This window comes from Myotis myotis, unplaced genomic scaffold (assembly GCF_014108235.1).
Source record: "Myotis myotis isolate mMyoMyo1 unplaced genomic scaffold, mMyoMyo1.p scaffold_m19_p_3, whole genome shotgun sequence".
Classification (NCBI taxonomy): Eukaryota; Metazoa; Chordata; class Mammalia; order Chiroptera; family Vespertilionidae; genus Myotis; species Myotis myotis.
Genome location: NW_023416335.1, coordinates 10,622,002 through 10,642,983, shown reverse-complemented (window position 1 = coordinate 10,642,983; position 20,982 = coordinate 10,622,002). Strand labels below are relative to the sequence as shown.

Below are 20,982 nucleotides of genomic sequence, written 5' to 3'. Positions count from 1 at the left end.
GACAATATTTATAGGATCCCTAAAAAAATATCAGTTCAAAGTGCATGGCACCCTGGTCAAGAGGGGCAAGTTGAAGAATATGTAACGAAGTTCTTTTTTCATTTCGGCCAGGATATCTCTGCCTTTTATGCCTATGAGGCCAGACCCATTCCCCTCTCCCCCAGTAATAGCTAGGATTTGGTTTGGGGGGCTTTGCTTTTCTCTGTGGGCAGCATTGAGGCCAGTGCTGTCCAACAAAAATCTAAACAAGCCGTGTACGTCCTGGCCAGTGTCCTCGTAGCTCTGTTAAAAAGCTGAAAAGAAACAATGACATTCATGTTACTAATATAATGTATTTAACCCAATATACCTAAAATATTGCCATTTCAACACATACATATTGTAAAACTTATTCATTGATAGCTTATATATTTTGGGTTGTACTGTCTTTGAAATTCTGTGTATATTTCACACTTGCCAGCACATCTATTTTTTTTAAATTGATTTTAGAGAGGAAGGGAGAGGGAGAGAGAGAAAAAAAAACATCAATGATCAGAGAGAAACGCTGATCAGCTGCCTCTGGCACGCCCCCTACTGGGGACTGAGCCTACAACCTGGGCATGTGCTCTTGACCAGAATTGAACCCGAGACATTTCAGTCCGCAAGCTGACCTCTAACCACTAAGCCCAATCGGCTAGGGCAGTGGTTCTCAACCTTCTGGCCCTTTAAATACAGTTCCTCATGTTGTGACCCGACCATAAAATTATTTTCGTTGCTACTTCATAACTGTAATTTGCTACTGCTATGAATCATAATGTAAATATCTGATATGCAGGATGGTCTTAGGCGACCCCTGTGAAAGGGTCGTTCGACCGCCAAAGGGGTCGCGACCCACAGGTTGAGAACCGCTGGGCTAGGGCCTTACCAGCACATCTTAGCTCATTCCAGCCACGTGTCAAACTCTAGCAGGTACATATGGCCAGCAGCTACCACACTGGACAGGTCAGATCTAAGCACTTCCGGTGACAGTGATTGGTGGCTGATAACTCACCAAACCCTTGTTTCATCCTGGATTTGTTCTAGTCAAATGTATGAACCCACCTAGCAGGCACCATGTGGGCCTCACCTTACAGAGGAGAAATCTGAGCAAAGGGAGGTTGAAGAATGTTCCCAGGGTCACACAGCTAGCAACTGGGGAGTCTGAACTTGAATTGGGCAACCTGGCTGTTCAGTACATGTTCCTATCCCCCTCCCACCCACCCCCCTCCCCAAGGCAGATCCTTCTCTCTTCTGCCCTGATCGACCACCTGTGTGTCTTGTCTTTCCTTGTTCCATATCCTTAGTCATCCCGTTTTTCTCCAATAGATGTCTTGCCCCTCACCGTTTGCTTAGGTCCCACTTTGATTCCTTAATCTGTTGAAGTACGCGGTGTGGACAGGGAAATGCCCCTGAACGTGTGCATCCGGAGGCCCTGCACACGGTCTCCATGACACACAGGCAGCCTGCGATCAAAACTCAGCTTCCAGTGCGATCACGACCGAGGTAGCTCATTTACGAGGAGGAAGAAAGATAAGGGTCATATTGAACTACCATACTTTCCCATTAGGCACGCACCCTGTCTTGTAAGAGCAAAGTTCAAAGACTGGGGGGTACCAGTGAGGTAAGCTACGTTCTGCCTCCGTCTCTCTTGATGTCGTATTTCTAAACGTCAGAATTTAGAATTCCGGTGATGTCAGCGAATAAGAAAACGCACACACCCAGGCTCCTGCACACACCAACACGAAGCAGCTGCCGTCAGTACACAGCGTTGCTTACAGTCTTAGCTGACTGAGCCGACGGCATAGAAAAGTGAGATTCTGTTCTGGGAACAGCCGGCTTGACCCTGACACATCCTTCCCATCGCTAAGTACCATTTTCATGAGTCAGGCTCTGACAGCATCCCGCTAACCGCAAGTGCGATCGGCTGAAGATGCCAAAAAGAGTCCCTTGAGAAAGCCAGTTCCCTGAGCGAAAGAAGAGCAAAGGAGCGAGGAGTAATTGTGGACGTTAAGTTCCCTCGTTAAATATTTACAAATAGGTTTACGGGTAGAAGAATTATTATCCACAATTATTGAGTGTTCTGTGCAGGGGCTCACGCTTGTCCTCACTGGCAAGAGGCGAGGACACTGCGCATAAATGAAAGCAAGAATAATCTGTGACGGGCGTTCAGATGATCGCTCTCCAACCGGGAGACAGGAGAATGGGTTTCTACTGGAGTTATGAGATTTCTGCTTTCAGTTCAAGAAAAAAGGGTGATCCACCACCCGTCCATCCCACTTTAAGTCAAGGCCTATATAAGGGCAGAGAAACCTACATTTCTGTCAGTCAGAGCCCAGTCTTGCTAATGCGGGCAAACTACCCACCCAGAGGCCAGCCCAGGAGAAGTCTGCTGGGAAAAATGAAAGAGTGTCATTGACGCAGTGACAAATGTCACTGAAGAGTTCCCATTCGCAATATTCTCTTCCCCTCCCCTCCAGCTCCTGCAAAATACCTCACAGATTGTTCAGTGAGTGGCAGGGAAGTAAGTTAAAAACAAGGGGAGGGCTAGAGAAATCTCTAGTCCAGTGGTTCTCAACCTTCCTAATGCCGCGATCCTTTAATACAGTTCCTCATGTTGTGGTGACCCCCAACCATAAAATTATTTTCGTTGCTACCTCATAACTGTAATTTTGCTACTGTTATGCATCGTAATGTAAATATCTGATATGCAGAATGTATTTTCAGGGGTTGCGACCCACAGGTTGAATCTAGTCTGTAGAGTCTAGTCCAGTGATGGCGAACCTATGACACGCGTGTCAGAGGTGACAGGCAAACTCATTTTTTGGGTTGATTTTTCTTTGTTAAATGGCATTTAAATATATAAAATAAATATCGAAAATATAAATCTTTGTTTTACTATGGTTGAAAATATCAAAAAATTTCTATATGTGACACGGCACCAGAGTTGAGTTAGGGTTTTTCAAAATGCTGACACGCCGAGCTCAGAAGGCTCTCCATCAGTGGACTGGTCTCTACAGAATCTGAACTGAGAAAACATGTACCTGTCCCCTGGAGGAAGGGCAAATCCCCGATGGGTCACCCCTCCTAGAACAGACGTGTTCAATACGCCGCTGGCTTTTCACACCCCGAGTCTGGGCTGCCACGGCCCACGTGGAACGTCTTCAGCTGCCGGTGGCGGCAGGTTGCACAGGAGGTGCCTCACCCCAGGGCCCCATCGCTAGGGGACATCACGAGGGGACACAGGAGCTCCTCCCATGAGAAGCAAACACTCCCCATGCCTCGGACTGGGGAGGTAAACGGAATGTGCGCCTCTCATTAAAACTTCCTTTCAGAAGAAGTTAAGTGTAAATTATTCTAGTATCTATTGACCTACGTAAATCATGTAATTACTCAACAAAGACAGGCTTGAAGGTGTTTCTATCTATTCAGAAAGAAAAAGGATAATTTCTGAAAATACCACATTAAATTCGGAGGGAACAGCGCTTTGCTTATGTTCCCAGAAAAGCCAAATCAGTGTCTCGGGGTCTAAGCGGACAGCATACACTCGACCCGAGCCCAGAGATGCGGATGCGTGTTTCACGGACATGGCTCGATTTTAGCCCCGTCGCCCGTCATTAAGTCAGCATGTGTCACCGCCATGGCTTCAGGGCCCGTGGCTCTCAGCAGCTCCATCACTCAGACCATCCCACTTCCTGCCTCCCAGAGAAGATGCACGCCATCAGCGGAAACTCCTTCCGCTTGGAACCACCAAGCCCGCAGAAGGTCCTGCCTGGGCACCCAACCTCTGCTGCTTCCCTCCCATAAAAAGGGACGGGTGTGCATTCCACCCAGTGAGAGAGCTGTGGGTAAAACAAAGCACTTGGGGAAGAAAAAAAAATAACCTCGCTAGTTTCCCAGGAATCAGGATAAAGGTTATGAAAACAGAATATTTAGGGAAAAAATATGGGGACAATCTCCTCTTATTATAGACTACCTAGGAGGGGAAGTAATTTAATATGAAAAGAAATAGTACTTTACAGCCCTGACTGGTTTGGCTCAGTGGATAGAGCATCGGCCTGCGGACTGAAGGGTCCCAGGTTCGATTCCGGTCAAGGGCATGTACCTTGGTTGCGGGCACATCCCCAGTAGTGGGTGTGCAGGAGGCGGCTGATCCATGTTTTTCTCTCATTGATGTTTCTAACTCTCTATCCCTCTCCCTTCCTCTCTGTAAAAAAATCAATAAAATATATTTTTTTTTAAAAAAAGAAGAATGAAAACAGCTCCCTGGTCTGGACAGTATATGTGGCTTATCATCACATTAGTATTAAAAAAAAAAAGTACTTTACAAATCAAAAGGAAACATGTAACAACCAATGTAAAAACTGAACGACATAATAATAATATTGATTGTTTCCCTTACACATTTTTTTTTAGTTGAAAGGAAAAACCAACATGAATCAGCAGCAGCTGAATGGGAAGGGTGGGTGAGGGAAGGGAAAAGTCACCAGAGAGACACAGAAATGTGGGCATTTTGGATTCGAAAGTAACAACTGAAAGCTAAACTGCTCCAAATGGTCTGCTTAAGTTGGGCAACTTAAAATAAATGAACCTGAAAGCCATTTAAAGAGGGGTGAGAAGATAACACAGCTATTATTGGATTTTGCACTTAAAATGAAAATGAGACTTTTCCTGTGTATTTTCAACAAACAAGTGTTCAAATTAAACCTCAGGATTGTGAAAGCTCACACTTAGGGGAAAAGAGCTGTGGACCAGAGGTCAGTATAATCAATAGAAAGGAAATGGCCACTGTAAAATCCGCTGACGCTGCAAGGACTAGACAAAGACTGTAAAGAATTATGTTCAGCAAGTGACACTATATCAACTGTGATATTTTATTTTTTGAATATATATTTTTCTTGATTTCAGAGAGGAAGAGAGAGAAATATCAATGATGAGAGAGAACCACTGATCAGCTGCCTCCTGCAGGCCCCCTACAGGGGATCGAGCCACCTGGGCATGTGCCCTGACTGGGAATTGAACCATGGCCTGCTGGTTCATGGGCTGACGCTCAACCACTGAGCCACACCAGCTGAGCATTATGAGATTTTAAGAATTGGGGACTAAGATAAAATGAAAAAATAGTTTAGTAAAAATGGGGAAATAAAAGAGATGTTTTAAATGCTAAAGGGCCCACCAACACTACAGAGGGAAAGACAACTGTTACAAAAATAAACAGTAGGCAGCAAATTAGAGGAAGAACATAAAGAGCATGGGGAAAATGGAAGTCCTCTGAGAAACAGGGTCTTCTTTTACTCTGAAAGCTGTATAACCTGATTAGCACTTTGAATCTAACTTATTTTCTCACTAGGGCCACGCCACTATTTTAACCTAAGTTATTTCTTTACTAAGAATTAAGGAACTCACTGAATTTGGCTACATTATTTTTTTACTGCGATCTTTACAGTCCATGACCAAATTCTTACCAATCTTTTTTGCTGTTGTTGTTAATCCTCAACTTCACATCAATTGGTTGCCCTGTCCCTCCGCCCCACCCCCACCCCGCCGTGAGCCCCAACCAGGTGGTGGGGAACCTGCAACCCAGGTATGTACCCTTGACTGGAATAGAACCCATGACCCTTCCATTTGAAGGCCAACCCTCTAGCCACTGAACAACACCAGCCAGGGCAAATTCTGACCAATCTTAATTCATTAAAAAGGCAAACCAATAAAATGTCACCAAATGTGCTAGTCATTTGGCTTACCCTTTCCCCAGAAATCCTAATTCAGGGAAAAGAAAATCTCAAGAGCTTTGGAAATATCTCCTTCACAGGCCTTGACTTCAATGGACCCCCCAACATTTCTTCTTTTTTTAAAAAAAAAAAAAAAAAGAAAAAGTCCTCTACAGGACCTTGTGGTTAGCTATGTCCATAAAGGAAAATGAAAGTATGTGATTTGTGTCGGCCACTAAGCACAGAGCTATACTGTACCACTAGAACTCAAAGTATACCACACACACACACACACACACACACACACACACACCCCTCTTTTCTGATGTACCTGGAGGAGGGGGAAGGTATTTTGTGAAAGATCCTTGGATGGTTCTGATAAGCCACACCTGGCCCCAGCTGGGACCCCCTCCACCCCCATTCCCCACCTCCACCCAGATTCAAAACCCTGCTCCCAAGGCTATAGGCTGGAATCTGTCCTACTTTTAGCACGGCCTTGAACATTCAACTGTGAAACTGCTTGGGTCCTACTTCATCTTCCCACACTTAGTAAAGTACTGTGGTTTATGTAAACTGTCACTGCTCATTCCAATGTTTCAAAATGCTGGTGGCTTTTTAAAACCTTTTAAGATAACGACTTTAATTCAATGAATTACTAAGGTTTCCTTTTTTGATGTGTGGCTGTCTAATAACTAACTCTCAAAAGTTCACTTTTAAGAAAAAGTGTGCATTTTTAAAACTAGGGGAATACTGTGATTTTCCCCCTGTGGGGGACCCTCACACTGTGGGTCCTGGGGCTCACCATCCTTGGGCCGGAGCCCTCACCGGCCTGGGATCTTCCAGCTGCTTAGCCCTTTCCCAGGTCTCCAGGCTATTCCTAACCCCATTAATCCGGTCGGAGCACATTTGTTATCCAGCACGCCCATTAATCAGTGACACAGACACTGCTGGCCCACAATTGTCCTCGCATTCTCGGCTGCATGCAACCTCATGTCCCTCTTCCCAGACCTCTGTTCCAATTATAGTGCCGCCTCCCAAAAGTTCAACCGCTTTCCTGGCTAACTCTGCAGTTCTTTTCAACACAGCAAGAGGAGAACGCTCCAACCAGCTGCCTTCCAAGAGGAGCACACAGAATCGTCAGGTTCTGACAGCCCCTGGCACTGTTTTCATGACCTAACTTTAGCTCTTAGCTGTCTACCGATGATATGGTCAGAGCCTAAGAAACCGAGGACCCGACCCACTGCCTTGAGGAGCATCATCAAAATGCTGGTCCTGAATGGCAAGGCATTCAGCAAAGTAACTACACGCCCATATCCTATTTCCTTACTCATGACTTCTGGGTAGCACTACCATGGATATGACCTTTACATCAAGGACCTCTTTTCACTGTATTCTCCGCAGAAACTCAGGCATGTATTTCAATGTATTGATTTCAGAGAGGAAAGAAGAGGGAGAGAGAGAGAGAGAGAGATAGAAACATCAATGATGAGAGAGATTCATGGATCGGCTGCCTCCTGCACGCTCCACACTGGGAACCAAGCCTGCAACCCGGGCATGTGCCCTGACTGGGAATTGAACCGTGACTTCCTGGTTCCTAGGTTGATGCTCAACCACTGAGCCACGCCGGCCGGGCGACATGTATTTCTTTTAAGCAATAAGAACCCACAGCTCACAGAGGCCACACAGGGAGACAAGACACACTTCTGTAGAAGTGGGTAATGGGCTACAAATCGGAAGACCCAAGATGAGGGATATATCACAATACTTCTCAAATCAACCAAACTGCCTTCCAAGGACACTTAAAGAGCTTCTGTTTAGGGATTCAACAGATCCACACTTTGAATATTCAATGATGCTAACACGGTCTAGTTATACCAACCTTGGGACACATATGTTACTATCAAAAAGGAGCAGAAACCAAGCCTTAAAAGCCCCAAGGTGGGGAAGACTGCATTGGAATTGTGTGACAGCAATGTTTTCCATAGGAAACAATTTGTCAGTTTGGGCTTAGACCTCCATCCAGGTCACGTGATTCTCACAGTATCAGAAGGGCATAATCTTAAGATGATTTTACCCTGAAGGGAAAACAAACACGCTTATAACCCCCAGAGATAAAGTGAATGCTAAGAATAATGACAGGTCCCTATAGGAGGCAACTCAGGGAGAGCTCCTCAGAGATAAGGAAAGCTATGATTCTGATTTCTTGGCCTCTTCGGAGGCCTGGGAGAGCATCTGATGCCTAAAGCACTGTACATGCTCGGGCGCCATGTGCACTGGCCGGGTGTGATCTGTGAATTTCTGAAGGGTGGGCCCCGTGCCACGCCGAGCTCCCCTGGCCTACCTGGCCTCGTGAGGCGTATCAGAGAGATGTACACGTCGTGGCAGTCTCTCTCCTGGGGGATGATGAGTTGTAAGAGCTGGAAGTTCTTGCAACGAATAAGCAGATGGCACCCAGTAGCCGTTGTTGCCTGTTTTTCGATGGTGGAAATCTGGCTGTGAAGAATCTGCAACCGAAAGTGACGTGGATAAGCTAAGCACGAACAACTGATACACAGGGCGAGGAGTGACACAGATCTCGGAGCCACACAGACAGACCGGCAACACTCCCCGACCTTCAGCTAGCTCAACACCTGCACTCAGATAACAAGAACTGAGATGTTTTGGGAAAGAACCAACTAGATTTCCCGTTTTGTTTTTTCTGTGTCAAGCTTTCGGATACCCAGGCTCATGATTTGGAGCCAATGATTCAGCATACTCTTTTGCACAAGTCCAGGCAAGGGAACATTTTGGTAGTCAACTGCTGATTGCGGTTAATAGCTCAAATGAAAGAAGGTCATGAGAAGTTAGTAAAATAAATCTTGCAATCAACAAAAGTCAGAGATGACTCCGCTGGGAGGGGCCACCGTGCTCCCGAATTCCACATGGAATGCTCAAGCTCAATAGCAACTTGCACTTGTTTGCTAAGTTGCTGGGAGTCAGGCTGGCTGCAGAGGAGATTTCTTTTAAGGGAAATCAAGCTGAAGGGCATGTCCGTTGTCTCAGGAGGGTCTCTGCTCAGTCCTCCATGGCAAGCATTTCATCCTTTCAATTCCTCTCCAGTAAGTAGTGCCTGCCACCTTCAGCTGCAAAAAGAGCAATGTCTATGGACTAGAGAAAAGGCCAATCTACAATTCAGCGGTTCTGTCACAATGTCATGGTGAGCGGGTTATACAAAATAAGGAATATACAGTCTCATGATTGCATAGCAGAAATGCCTGATGATAGGACACTTCCCTAGCTTTGCTTTTCCCTCCCTCCCTCCCTCCCTCCCTCCCTCCCTCCTTCCCTCCCTTCCTTTTAATTATCAGAAAAGTGGAGACAATGGAATAAAATGACTATATCTGAGATACTGACATTACAGAATCTCTACTCAAAAGCTGTGGCATGAACCACTTGTATCTGTGGCTTTCTCGTCAAACAATTAGTGTTTAAAATGAATATGTAGATCAGTGGTTCTCAACCTTCTTTCTGGCCCTTTAAATACAGTTCCTCATGTTGTGACCCAACCATAAAATTATTTTCGTTGCTACTTCATAACTGTAATGTTGCTACTGTTATGAATAGTAATGTAAATATCTGATATGCAGGATGGTTTTAGGTGACCCCTGTGAAAGGGTCGTTCGACCGCCAAAGGGGTCGCGACCCACAGGTTGAGAACCGCTGATGTAGATGAAGTAGAGTGGACTCTACAGGAAAAGGCGAAGGTCACATTCCCCAAACAGTCCCCTGAATACCCACACACCAAGAGCCCGCCCACCTCACCCTGGGGACAAACGAAAGAATGGAGGATCCAGCTCTTTACTTCAAACAACGGAAATAAGGAATACATACCCATGTTTCCTTTCTTGTGTCAGGTGCATTTTCCACGAATATGACATGAGTAGCCGTCAAATACAAAGTTCCTAGGGCTGCTTTTTTGGAAGATATTCGATCTAGCAAGCGGACATTTTCGACCTAGGAAAAGCATTTGACACAGTTATAGTTACAGCACCGGAGCTAGTCAGGAAAGTGAAAAACAAGTAGGTAATCTTGTGCTTAATCCAAAATGCAATTTGAGAATTTTCCCAATAAGAAAAAAACAAAATTTTCCCCTTAAATTAATTAGATCTCAGAATATGAATCTGTATATCAAAAGATAAAATTTCCCCAATTACTTAAATATGACCTTTAATGTACCACAAAAGATTTATAAAACCTCTTCTTTAAGATTACCCTTTCTATATCTTAAATAGGTCAGTGTTTTCATTTCACTGTAATTATGTAATTCTAATTTAAGGCAGGTAGTGTGTGTATCAAAGTTCAGCATTCACACAATAACTATGTATGAATTACTTTTTATTAAAAAGAAAATATACTTTCCTATGTGTTTCATGGTTGTAGAAATTGTCTCAAGGCTGTTTGCTTCCACAGAAATGAGCAGGAAATAGAAATATATATCTGGGAGCAAAAAGTATCAGAGAAGTGTTCTGCATTTTCCAAGGAAAACCTCTCAAATTAAGACGCTCACATTCACTTATAGTAAAATCTCTCTAACAAATGGAATTCTCACCACTGAGCTCATTTGAACTGTTAGGAGAGATTTCTTGGAAACGATTTTTTATCAGGAAAATATTTCTTACATGCAGAGCAATTTCAAGGATGTATGCACTGGGATCATTCCAATACAAAATGTAATGGAAATGATAAGACAATCTCTTCAGGGCAAGTGAAAAACTGAAGACGGACGCTGGCTCAACCCTCATCCCTCAAGTCAGGATGGTTACTTGCCCTCCATGAGGCAGCTTAGGGCCTAGTGGGTTGTATGTGCCCCGTTCTTTAGGCCAATGGAGAAGCTGTGGTCCTGATGTGACTGGAGAGCCCAAGGCTTCCCAACTGCTCCAGGGAAGACCTAGGTGGGTATCCAACCTAACGAATACTGCAAGGACAACGCCAAGGGCAAACAGCACTCAAGACACCCATCGTCCAGTCTCCTCTGAGCCCTTAGAACCAAACCAGTCTTCCAGGTCCCATCCCATTTCTTCCCAATTTCCAGGGATCTAATGAGGTAAATAAAGCATTAGGTACTTCAAATATTTTCTGTAGTCAGACCATTTACTACAGGGTGGTTGCATACTTCTTGAGACTTGGTGAATGGCTGTTTCTTAAAGATGTTCATTTAAGAACCTATCAGCTTCCGGATTTGAAAAAGTACTTTTGTCGTTACTAATATGCTCCACATTCTTTTAATGGGTCTCCATCCTCTGTCTCCTTCGTCAATGGTCTTCATAGCATTGGTTTACTTTCCTACTAGGTGGCCATCACTCCTTACATATTCATCGGAACAGGTCATACAGTAAGGATAATAACCTATGGCCTAATTTTATGTTTTATAACTGATTCTTTACCAAGCTCTTTTATTGGTTCTAAAGCTTTTTTCAATAAAGTCACTTGGATCTTCAAAAAGTTACCTGAGTAGAGAGGAATATTTTCTATAATAATTTGTCTCTTTCTTTCCAGTATTTATACCTCTTTTCCCCCTTGTGTGATGACACGAACTAGACCATTAAAAATAACAATGACAGTGGTGACAGCAGCCACTCTTGTGGGGTTTTTTTTCGGTTTTTTAATAACAGTGTTATTGAAATATAATTCACATTTCATACAATTCACCCATTGAAAGTAGACTATTCAATGGTGTTAAATATATTCACAGCATTGTACATATCATCATTGTGCAAACATTACCACAATCAATTTTAAAACATCTTCATCACCCCCACCCCAAGAAAAACAAAATCCTGTACCCATTAGCATTCCCTCCAAATCAGCTCAGCACTAGGCGACCACCAATCTACTTTCTGTCCCTATGCATTTGCTTATTCTGGACATTTCATATAAATGGAATATGTTATACTTTGTGACTGGTTTCTCTAACTTAGCATCATATTCATTTTGTTTTATTGCCAAGTAACAATCCATTACGTGGATACTAGAGGCCCGGTACATGGATTTGTGCACTGGTGGGGGCGTGGCCTTCGAGGATCAGCCCGCTGTGGGAGCTCCACCCATCCTTGTCAGCTGAGCGGCGCTCCCACTGTGGAAGTGCACTGACCACCAGGGGGCAGCTCCTGCGTTGAACATCTGCTCCCAGTGGTCAGTGCGTCACAGCGACTGGTCGACTGGTAGCTCTGGTCGTTTTGCCGTTGGGTCGCTGAGATTTTATCTATATAGATACCACACTTTATTTATCCATTTGTCAGTTGATAGTCCTTTGGATTGTTTCCACTTTCTGGCTGTCATGAATATTGCTTCTATGCATGTTCTTATACAAGTGTTGGTGAGGGCATATGTTTTCATTTCTCTTGGAGATATATATATATATATACATACATACATATATATATATATATATATATATATATATATATATATATATATATACACACACACAAACCTAGGAATGGAATTGCTGGATCAGATGGTAACTCTTTGTTTAACCTCTACAGGAACTCTCCGACTGTTTTCCGGAGGGGCTGTTTCATTTTATATTCCTACCCAGTATGAGGGTTCCAATTCTTCCACACAATGCTTGTTGAAATCTCTTTTTTATTACAGCCATTCTGCTAGGGGTAAGATAGTATCTCACTATAATTTTAATTGGCATTTCTCTGATGATTAATGATGTTGATCATCTTTTCCTGTGCAGTCCTGTTTTTAATAGGAGCACTCCCAATATCTCACCATTGAGTTTGGTATTTTTTATCACATTGTGGAAGTGATCCATTCTTAGTTTACTGAGTTTTAATTTTGAAAATCAGAAATAAACAGTATGCCATTTTAATAATACTTGGATGAATTATTTGCTTTCTAGCGTTAATCCTGTGTTATCCATAGTAATAAATTTCTTAGTTATTAAAGAAGTCAGGTTGTTGGTGTATGACCAATCTGGAACTGGTGTATTAATGTTTTAATATTGCTTACATTTTATCTGTGCTAATTATTTTGTTTTGTTTGCAGTATTTTTGTTGTTTGTTTTGTTTTGGGTTTTATTTTTTTTTTCATCTATGCTTTTAAGAGAGACTGGCTATTTGTGCTACTTTCATTAGGTGAATTCATCATGGCCATGATTATATCAATTGATTAGGAAGATTTCAATATACAAATAATTTATTACTTGAAACACTTTATTCAGAAATGACTCTTAAATAATTATTTCAATGTCTTACTTAAGTGGTTATAAATCCTTCAATATTTTCATTTCTTACTAAATCTCATTTGACATCTATTTTACTTACAAATTATCTCCTAATTGCTGATTTTCAATTCTTACGTTTTAATTCTTATCTGTGCATAAATCTCTCTCTCTTTATCTCTTCTCTCACTCCTAATATTGTAAATTATGTTCTTTATTTTCTGTGATTAGATATGCAAAAGTTTTTCTTTTTTCTTTATTTTAAAATATATTTTTTATTGACTTCAGAGAGGAAGGGAGAGGGAGAGAGAAATAGAAACATCAACCCTGAGAGATAATCATTGATCAGTTGCTTCCTCCATGCCCCACACTGGAGATTGAGCCCGCAATCCAGACATGTGCCCTGACCGGGAATGGAATCGTGACCTCCTCGTTCATAGGTCCAGGCTCCACCACTGAGCCTTGCCAGCCAAGCACAAAGGTTTTTCTTCAAAGTAACAGATCTTGGACTTACTAATTTAATAATTTTCTCTTTCGAATTGTTAATTATGCTTGTGCTTCTTAGTAAATGTTTTAACTTGCTTTCTTCGGGTGTATATGTGGCTTTTTTTCCTTTGTTCATTTCCAAAAGCTCAGGTTTAATAGTCAGCTCATTAAGTTTTATTCTTCTTGTTTAGTAACAAAATTTCAAGTCCAATAATTTTCCTCCAAAGTAAATTTTTGGCTGCATGTTATGAATTTTGCTTGCAGTATTAGCATTCTTGCTTCCCAGATAGACTATAACTGGAATTTTTATTTCTTCTTTGACCCAAGAGTTTTTAAGGAGAATATTTTTCAATTCCCACATGATTGGATTACTTTATTCAAACTTTTGTCATTAAACATTCTATTTTAAACTAGCTCCAACAAAGATATTATGAAAGAGAGTTGTGGGAAGAGAGGAGCAAGGGGATATATTATTTTTGGAACATTTCTATGGGAAAAAACTAATTTGCATGCTAAAATGGGCCTAACTAAATTAAGCAGCTGTCCAGGGTGATGTGCCAGTTAACAATATATAGAAACGAAACAAAACTTTATTGAGATCATCGTACTGAACATATGGTAATATTTTGAGACAAGGAGATCTAGTATGAATTATTCTCCCTATGGAAGTGAAGGAAGCTACACCACTTAGATTATCTGTAGAAAACCTCAGTTGAACTGAACAAGGATCACAGATGGTGGTAGATTAGAATAGTTAATGTCTTCCTGTTACCTGTGGAGGCCGCTGCAGGAGAGTTACATTTCAAAATCTGGCAAAAGTTCTTACCCATCCCACAGCTGTCCAAAGTATTTTGAAGTAGAAGAAGGAAAAAAGAGACAAAACACCATTAGGAAAACACCCACAGCATGATTTCCCAGCGCTGTGTCACAACAAAAGAGAACAACTGGCATGTCATGCCGTTTAAAGGTAGTAAGAATTAAAATTCATGGTGGGTGGGAAGAGACCAACCTAAGAACTTGTATGCATATATGCAAAATCCATGGACACAGATAGTAGGGTGGGGTGGTGAAGGCTTGGAGCCGGGGGTGAGGTGGGCTAGAAGGGGTCAATGAGGGGAAAGGGGGACATATGTAATATTTTCTTTTTTTTTTTAAAATATATTTTATTGATTTTTTACAGAGAGGAAGGGAGAAAGATAGAGAGTTAGAAACATCGATGAGAGAGAAACATCGATCAGCTGCCTCCTGCACATCTCCCACTGGGATGTGCCCGCAACCCAGGTACATGCCCTTGACCGGAATCGAACCTGGGACCTCTCAGTCCGCAGGCCGACGCTCTATCCACCGAGCCAAACCGGTTTCGGCAATATTTTCAACAATAAAGATTTTTCTTTTTAAATAAGTAAAATAAAATTAAAACAGAACTAAAATTCAGGTGTCTGAGAAATTCTGTGAAGGTCAGGACCCTGCTCAGTTCCACCATGTAGCTTTCACTAAGGTAGCCAGGACACTCCTGACTGCGATTCTAGAGCCAGTCAACTCAAGATAAAATAAAATAAATCTTGAGAACTTTGCCACCATCTTGAAGACCCACTGGCTCAATTACTCCGCCTCGTTGTTCAGGGAATTTAATGCTATCTCATCGACAGTTACAATGAGCTCTATGATAATAACCCTCTTACATCCTGGGAGAGAGATGACCCTCAGGAGCTACCAGCTTCTCCAGAAAAAGTTACTGCAATTCCTCTATATTTTCCTAGGAACCCCTAGGTGTTCCTGCTCTGCAAACGGCAGCTCACCGGTGCAAAACATTACAATAGGTCACCAATTCTTGGGTGTACATTTTCCACATTCTGACATTCCTGAAAATGCAATGCATCTTATGATTAATGTGGTAAGAAGCCGTGGTGTCATTTCCTTGGCAGTGCTTTTGTCCTTCTTTATGGAACATAAATCTTGGTGCATCTTACAATCACTGATGTCCCAGATTTGCTGAAATGCAGTGGAGTTTGTAGTCATTGGCATACAAATGGCACCTGAAACCATGAGACCAAAAGAAGTTACCTAGAGAGAGCATGTTGAGGGAGAGAAAGGAGATCTGAAGAAATCCAACGTTTAAAGGATGGACAAAAGCGAAAGGATGAGAAAAGCAAAGTAGGAAGGAATGGCCCGTTAGGAGAAAAATCAGACGCCAAGGGAGGCTGTGCACAGGCAGAGATCTCAGAGAGAAGGAGTGTTTTTGTTTGTCTGTTTTGCGGGTTTTTTAATATATTTTTTATGGATTTCAGAGAGGAAGGGAGAGGGAGAAAGAGATAGAAACATTAATGATGAGAGAGAATCACTGACCAGCTGCCTCCTGTCCCACGCTGGGGATTGAGCCTGCAACCCAGACATGCGCTCTGACCTGGGATCAAACCGTGACCTCCTGGTTCATGGGTCGATGCTCAACCACTGAGCCACGCCAGCAGGGTGAGAAGGAGTGTTTACTAGTATGTCAAACGCCGATGAGAGATCAAACAAGACAAGAACTGTAATATGCCCATGGAGTTCAGTAACAGGAAAGACGCTGGCCACCTTGGAAGTGGACCCGGGACCATCGGCATCAGAAGCCATAACACAATGGCTGGAGGAGTGAGCTCCCGGGAGCCGGGAGAGTAGAGGCCCTCGTCCTTGTTCGAGTGAGTGGGGGACAGGACAGACGCCAGAGGGGGGCACACTGGCCACTCAGACTCCATCCCAAAGCAGCCAACGGCCAAAGCATACAAGGAGCTTTCCAGAAGCAACTGGCATGTCAAGACGTTTTCAAGAAAGGAGCTTAGTAATGCTGCCAACGAGGGGGATCTCAAGTTGAGATACACACAAGGGAAAAATAACTCCCATTAGGAGGAATTTGTGGAAAATGGGTTTTAAAGGATGAGAAAGAGAAGATGAGGACCACTGGGCAAGAGTTTATCCTGCCGATGCCGAAGTCTCCCCAGTCCTAAGAAGCTCTCTCCCCCAGCTTAACCAACTGGTCTTTTAAAAAATGTGGAAACATATACTTATTTACGTAATGTTGTAAGATTCAGAAATATAGAAGGAAGGAAAGAAAATCACCCTTAGTCTCATAATTCAAACACAAGCACTGTTAATCTTTTGGTGTGTTTTAGAAACTATTTCTACCTCATTTTAGGGGTTGTTGGAGGAGGTGAGAATCCCAGGGGTGGGGAGGAAGAGTCTAATCCCAGTCTTTTTGCTTCATGAGCCTCTCCTTTGCCCCAGATCCTCAGCGGACTGGGCTTTACACCTAATGCCTTGATGAGCTGGAGACGGCTGTGCAGTAAGCAAGGGGCGGGTTCTGATTTCTCATAGCTGTGTCATAACAGAGCTGCACACGTGTGTGCTGAGACAATCCCTAACCTGAACAAATTCATTGGAAGCAGAAGATCTGCCTGGGGTGACTGTGAAGATGCAAACCTCCAGAGGAGGTGGCAGAAATCCTGGGGCGAGATCTGGACCTCCAAAGGGAATGGAATGGGGTGTTGAAATAACTTTACCACTATCTCCTGGAGAGGGCCAATCCTGTCATTTGGCTTATGTAAAAGTTACCAAAATAATAATAGAAGCAATCATGAATAGCTGTAGAGTACTGCCCCTACGCCATGCACTACGCTACCACTTTGCACATCTGACCTCAGGGAATCCCAGCAATAACCCCAGGAGTGAGGTCCTTGCATAGCCTGGGACTAACATCTGTCTAACCCCACAGCCCAAGTTCACCAAGGCAGTGGGCACTGGTGAGTGCCTCTGAGGTCATGTTAGCCCTTCAAAATCAACATGTTTAGGATGACCAGTGAACCATTATTTTAAGCAATTTTACACAAGAAAGGAGTATTTGCAAATAGAGTGCTTTCAAACAAAACTATTCTGCAAAACTACATGCACAAACCACTATCAGAATATGCTCTGAGACAAACCCAAAGACAGAAAGCCTGGGAATGGGGTACCAGAGCCCCAATACTGGCTAGGGAGATGGTCAGGATTCTCAGGGCTGAGACCAGGGAGGACCCCAAGCCTCCAATTCCATTCAACAAACGCCGATGAGCGGCACCGTGTTAGGTTCCGTGGGGAACAAAAGGGTGAACTGATCAAGTTGTCTCTCGTCAAGAATCGTTCAGACTCCGTGGCAAACACTGTGCCCCAGTTTCACAGCCTTTTCATTCCCATCCCTGCTCGGTTGAGGTTAGATCGGGGGTGGGGTGGGGAGAAAGATTCCGTTGGCTTTTCTAGGCCAGGGCTGAAAAGCTTTAGTGTGCACACCAGGCCCCACACGGCCGCGCCAGGCCTGAAACGGGACACGCGCTGCGGGACACAGGCCCAGCTGCTTCTTGCTCGCCGCCTGGAATCAGGAGGCCCCCGTGAATCATGGAGCCTCTGAGCCATGCCCATCGCGCCACCGACTCATCACAGCCTTCACGGGATAAGCCTTTACTCTGTCCGCTGCAGGCCGGACACTGGATGGCTGGACATCGTGGGCTCCAGAATCACCAGGGACCATCTGGAAAAGTTACAGCTTCTCCTGCAGGACAGGAAGCCCAAGGTGCAGGGCAGGCTTTCCTTGTCTGGAGAAGGACCGATGGCACTGGCCACCGGCTTCCCGGGGGCGGAGGACGCTCAGCACCATATAAATGAGGCTGGAGGTCATTGCCTTTTGCGGGGAGAGGGCCAGAGGTTGTTGAACAGGGAAAAATCAAAATGTCTCCAGCGGCCAAAACCTGAGAGAAATTTATGTTCTAATCTAAGAAAAGCAGCTAGATAAATAGTGTGTCATACTAAATTTGGTATCCTGACATTTCCTGACTCCACCAACACGAAGAGTCAAGAACTTGTCTGAGTCAGGAGGCCCGAGCCTCCTGGTTCTGGTTCTGATTTGGAAACCAAACGGCTGGGCGCTGGCAGCTGAGTTACTGTCTCTGGGTTTTGACGTCCATGAGGCCCTGACAGGTACTTTACCGGCTTTCTCCCCTCCAGCCGGCCCCAGTGCTAACTCAGTGGCACCATGTAGAGAAGCTAGAAGCACACAGAACAGCCGCTGTGAAGATGCAGTGATGACTCAATGCTAAACCCTCCGCAAACCCAGCCACTCAGTAACGTGGTTGGCCAACAAAACTCTTGTGATTTCCCCAGGAAAGGAAGCACCAGCCTCTGCAAGAACAGATGCTGGCAAAGTCTCTGGACGTGGCTCCAAGGCCGCACTGACAGCCCGGGTTCGAGGCCCAAAGGGGAAAGATGAGCCCGCCCAAGCATACCGCTAATGAACTATCTCACTGTGGTGCTCGAAAGAAAGTTGCCTTTTTTTTAACAAAGGACATCGATTGCATCTTTTTAAAAGTCATATTTAACCTTCATGCTCCTAAAAGTCTTTAAGATAAAGAATTATGTAAAATGTATGTATACCTCAGAATACCAACCTGATTTCTGAAACCATAATATTTTAAAATCTATCTACCTAGCCACCCCTCTTTTTTTTTTTTTTTTTACAGTCTAATGATGCTATTCATGCTCCATGGCATGCAGACCAGTCTGGCTTCTCAGTGCCCACTCATCAGATTCCCACACCACTGGCCAGAAAGTGGCTGCGTGACAAGGAGGACCTGTGCAGAAACCAAACCTGAGACCATCACAATGATGCGAAGCTAAAAGTACAGGCAGAGGCCATTTTTCCTAAAATGTTCCACTGTAAGCAGAACACAGCATGAGCCACAACATGTATACAACACAAACAATGTGCGTGAACGCGGCAGCTTAGAATTCATGATAATAAACGTGGGTCCGTCACAGGGTGGGTGACGTCAGCACAGTGATGAGGAGACAGGGGGGAGGGCTGCACAGCTGGGCTTGGGTCCCCACGGCCTTGGAGGCGGAGGCTGTTCTGGCTTTGAGCAGTGCCCACTCCCTCACCCCCACCAGCTAAGTGCTGAGAATCACAGGCCAACCCAGGACTAACTTTCCAGAAATGCTGATGGTGAAGAAGGAAGCACAATTGTGGCAGATTCCTATCCAGTGGTCGGCAAACTGCGGCTCGCGAGCCACATACTAACTTCTGCGCATGGGCCACGAAGTTTCAATGCACTGTACATGTGTGCCCGCACGTGGTATTTTGTGGAAGAGCCACACTCAAGGGGCCAAAGAGCCGGTTGTGGCTCGCGAGCCGCAGTTTGCCAACCACTGCGTAGTATACACTAAGGTCTCCCTTGAGCAGAAGGGTGGAAAACGGGTGAGTAGTCATTAGGACAATACCCACTACCTTTAAATACACAACTACTGAGCGTCCATTATTACACTGAGTGGTGCCCACATACTATTTCTAACCTGCGCTGGAAGGTAGACTTGGTTGTCCCATTTTACAAATGATGGAACAGAAGGGCACGAAGAGTAAAGCAACTGTCCAACGTCTCCCAGACAGACAGTGGCGGAGCCAGATTTCAAACCAGGGGCGTCTGACTCTTGTATCTGCTTCCCTAGACTTCTCCCAAACTTGACCTCTAGCGTCCAGGCCTGATACTGTAGAGTAAGAAAAGGCATCATGGCTCAAAAACCTACCCTCCACTTCCCCTAAACTTTCAATTACAGAGGAATGTGGTGGACAAGGAAAAGCTCTGGCTAGAGCTAAAGCGTTGATAATTGGTTATACAGCAGCTCGGTGGGGCATCTGAACCCCCTGCCTGTTCACTCATCTGATCTGGAGGGGCGGCCCCCCGGGGAACGGAGGTCAGCCTGGAGAGCCTGGGCCCAGGTCATCCCTGGACTAGCTGGCCTGCCTTGAAATGTACACTGGTGAGGGTCAGGCCAGAGGGTTCAATAAATGACCTGCAGCGCAGGGAGAACCACTTCATTAATCGAGTTTCACTTCTCACCAGCCGTGTATTGCTTATAGAAACGGCCATCCTGTTAGAGATTCGGAATGGTTTATTATGGTAGGTGCCCCGTGTTGCTAAGATGTTTTAAGTTTGAATCCACAGCTCCCGGACAATGACTGATTCCACCCAGGAGGAGCTGCATGTGTCAGAGAAAACACGTCCATCTCAGGAGTGACCAATGAACAGTCATCGCTGGGAAATCCACAGCAAAGACTTCAGAGATTTAATTCTCGCTGCCACCAAACCAACACCTCATGTCTGTGACTTCATTTCCCGTTAGAGTAGTGAAAACGACAGGGATTCAATGATGATGGGCTACCCAGTAATAGTAGCAAAATACCTTGACATAGAAGGAACAGTGAAACAATAAACAATTCTTCAGAATATTAGAACTGTTATAATATCTTACACTAGCAGAAAAAAGAACCATTAGATTTTCCAATTTAAAAAGAAGTGCTTTCAGTTCTGGACTGAAAGTTGCTAAGAGAGTAGACATTAAAAGTTCTCATGTCAAGAGGGAAAATTTTACTGTGTGAAGTGATAGAGGTTAGCTGAACTTATTGTGGTAATTATTTTGCAACATATCAAATCATTACGTTGTACAGATATTAAACTTACATATCTCAATAAAACTGGAAAAGGAAAATCACAATGTAAAATG

The 20,982-nt window shown here is 44.1% G+C and overlaps 1 protein-coding gene across 1 annotated transcript in view; it reads right to left on the bottom strand.

Moving 5' to 3' along the window:
- MTMR7 (myotubularin related protein 7) overlaps window positions 1-20,982 on the bottom strand; it is an 80,242-nt gene that overhangs the window by 44,506 nt on the left and 14,754 nt on the right. Inside the window, exons 2-3 of the mRNA XM_036296592.1 lie at window positions 9,597-9,719; window positions 8,068-8,230 (exon numbers count right to left, since the gene is read on the bottom strand). Of these exons, the coding sequence (XP_036152485.1) occupies window positions 8,068-8,230; window positions 9,597-9,719 (286 nt within the window). The remainder of the gene's footprint in view (window positions 1-8,067; window positions 8,231-9,596; window positions 9,720-20,982) is intronic.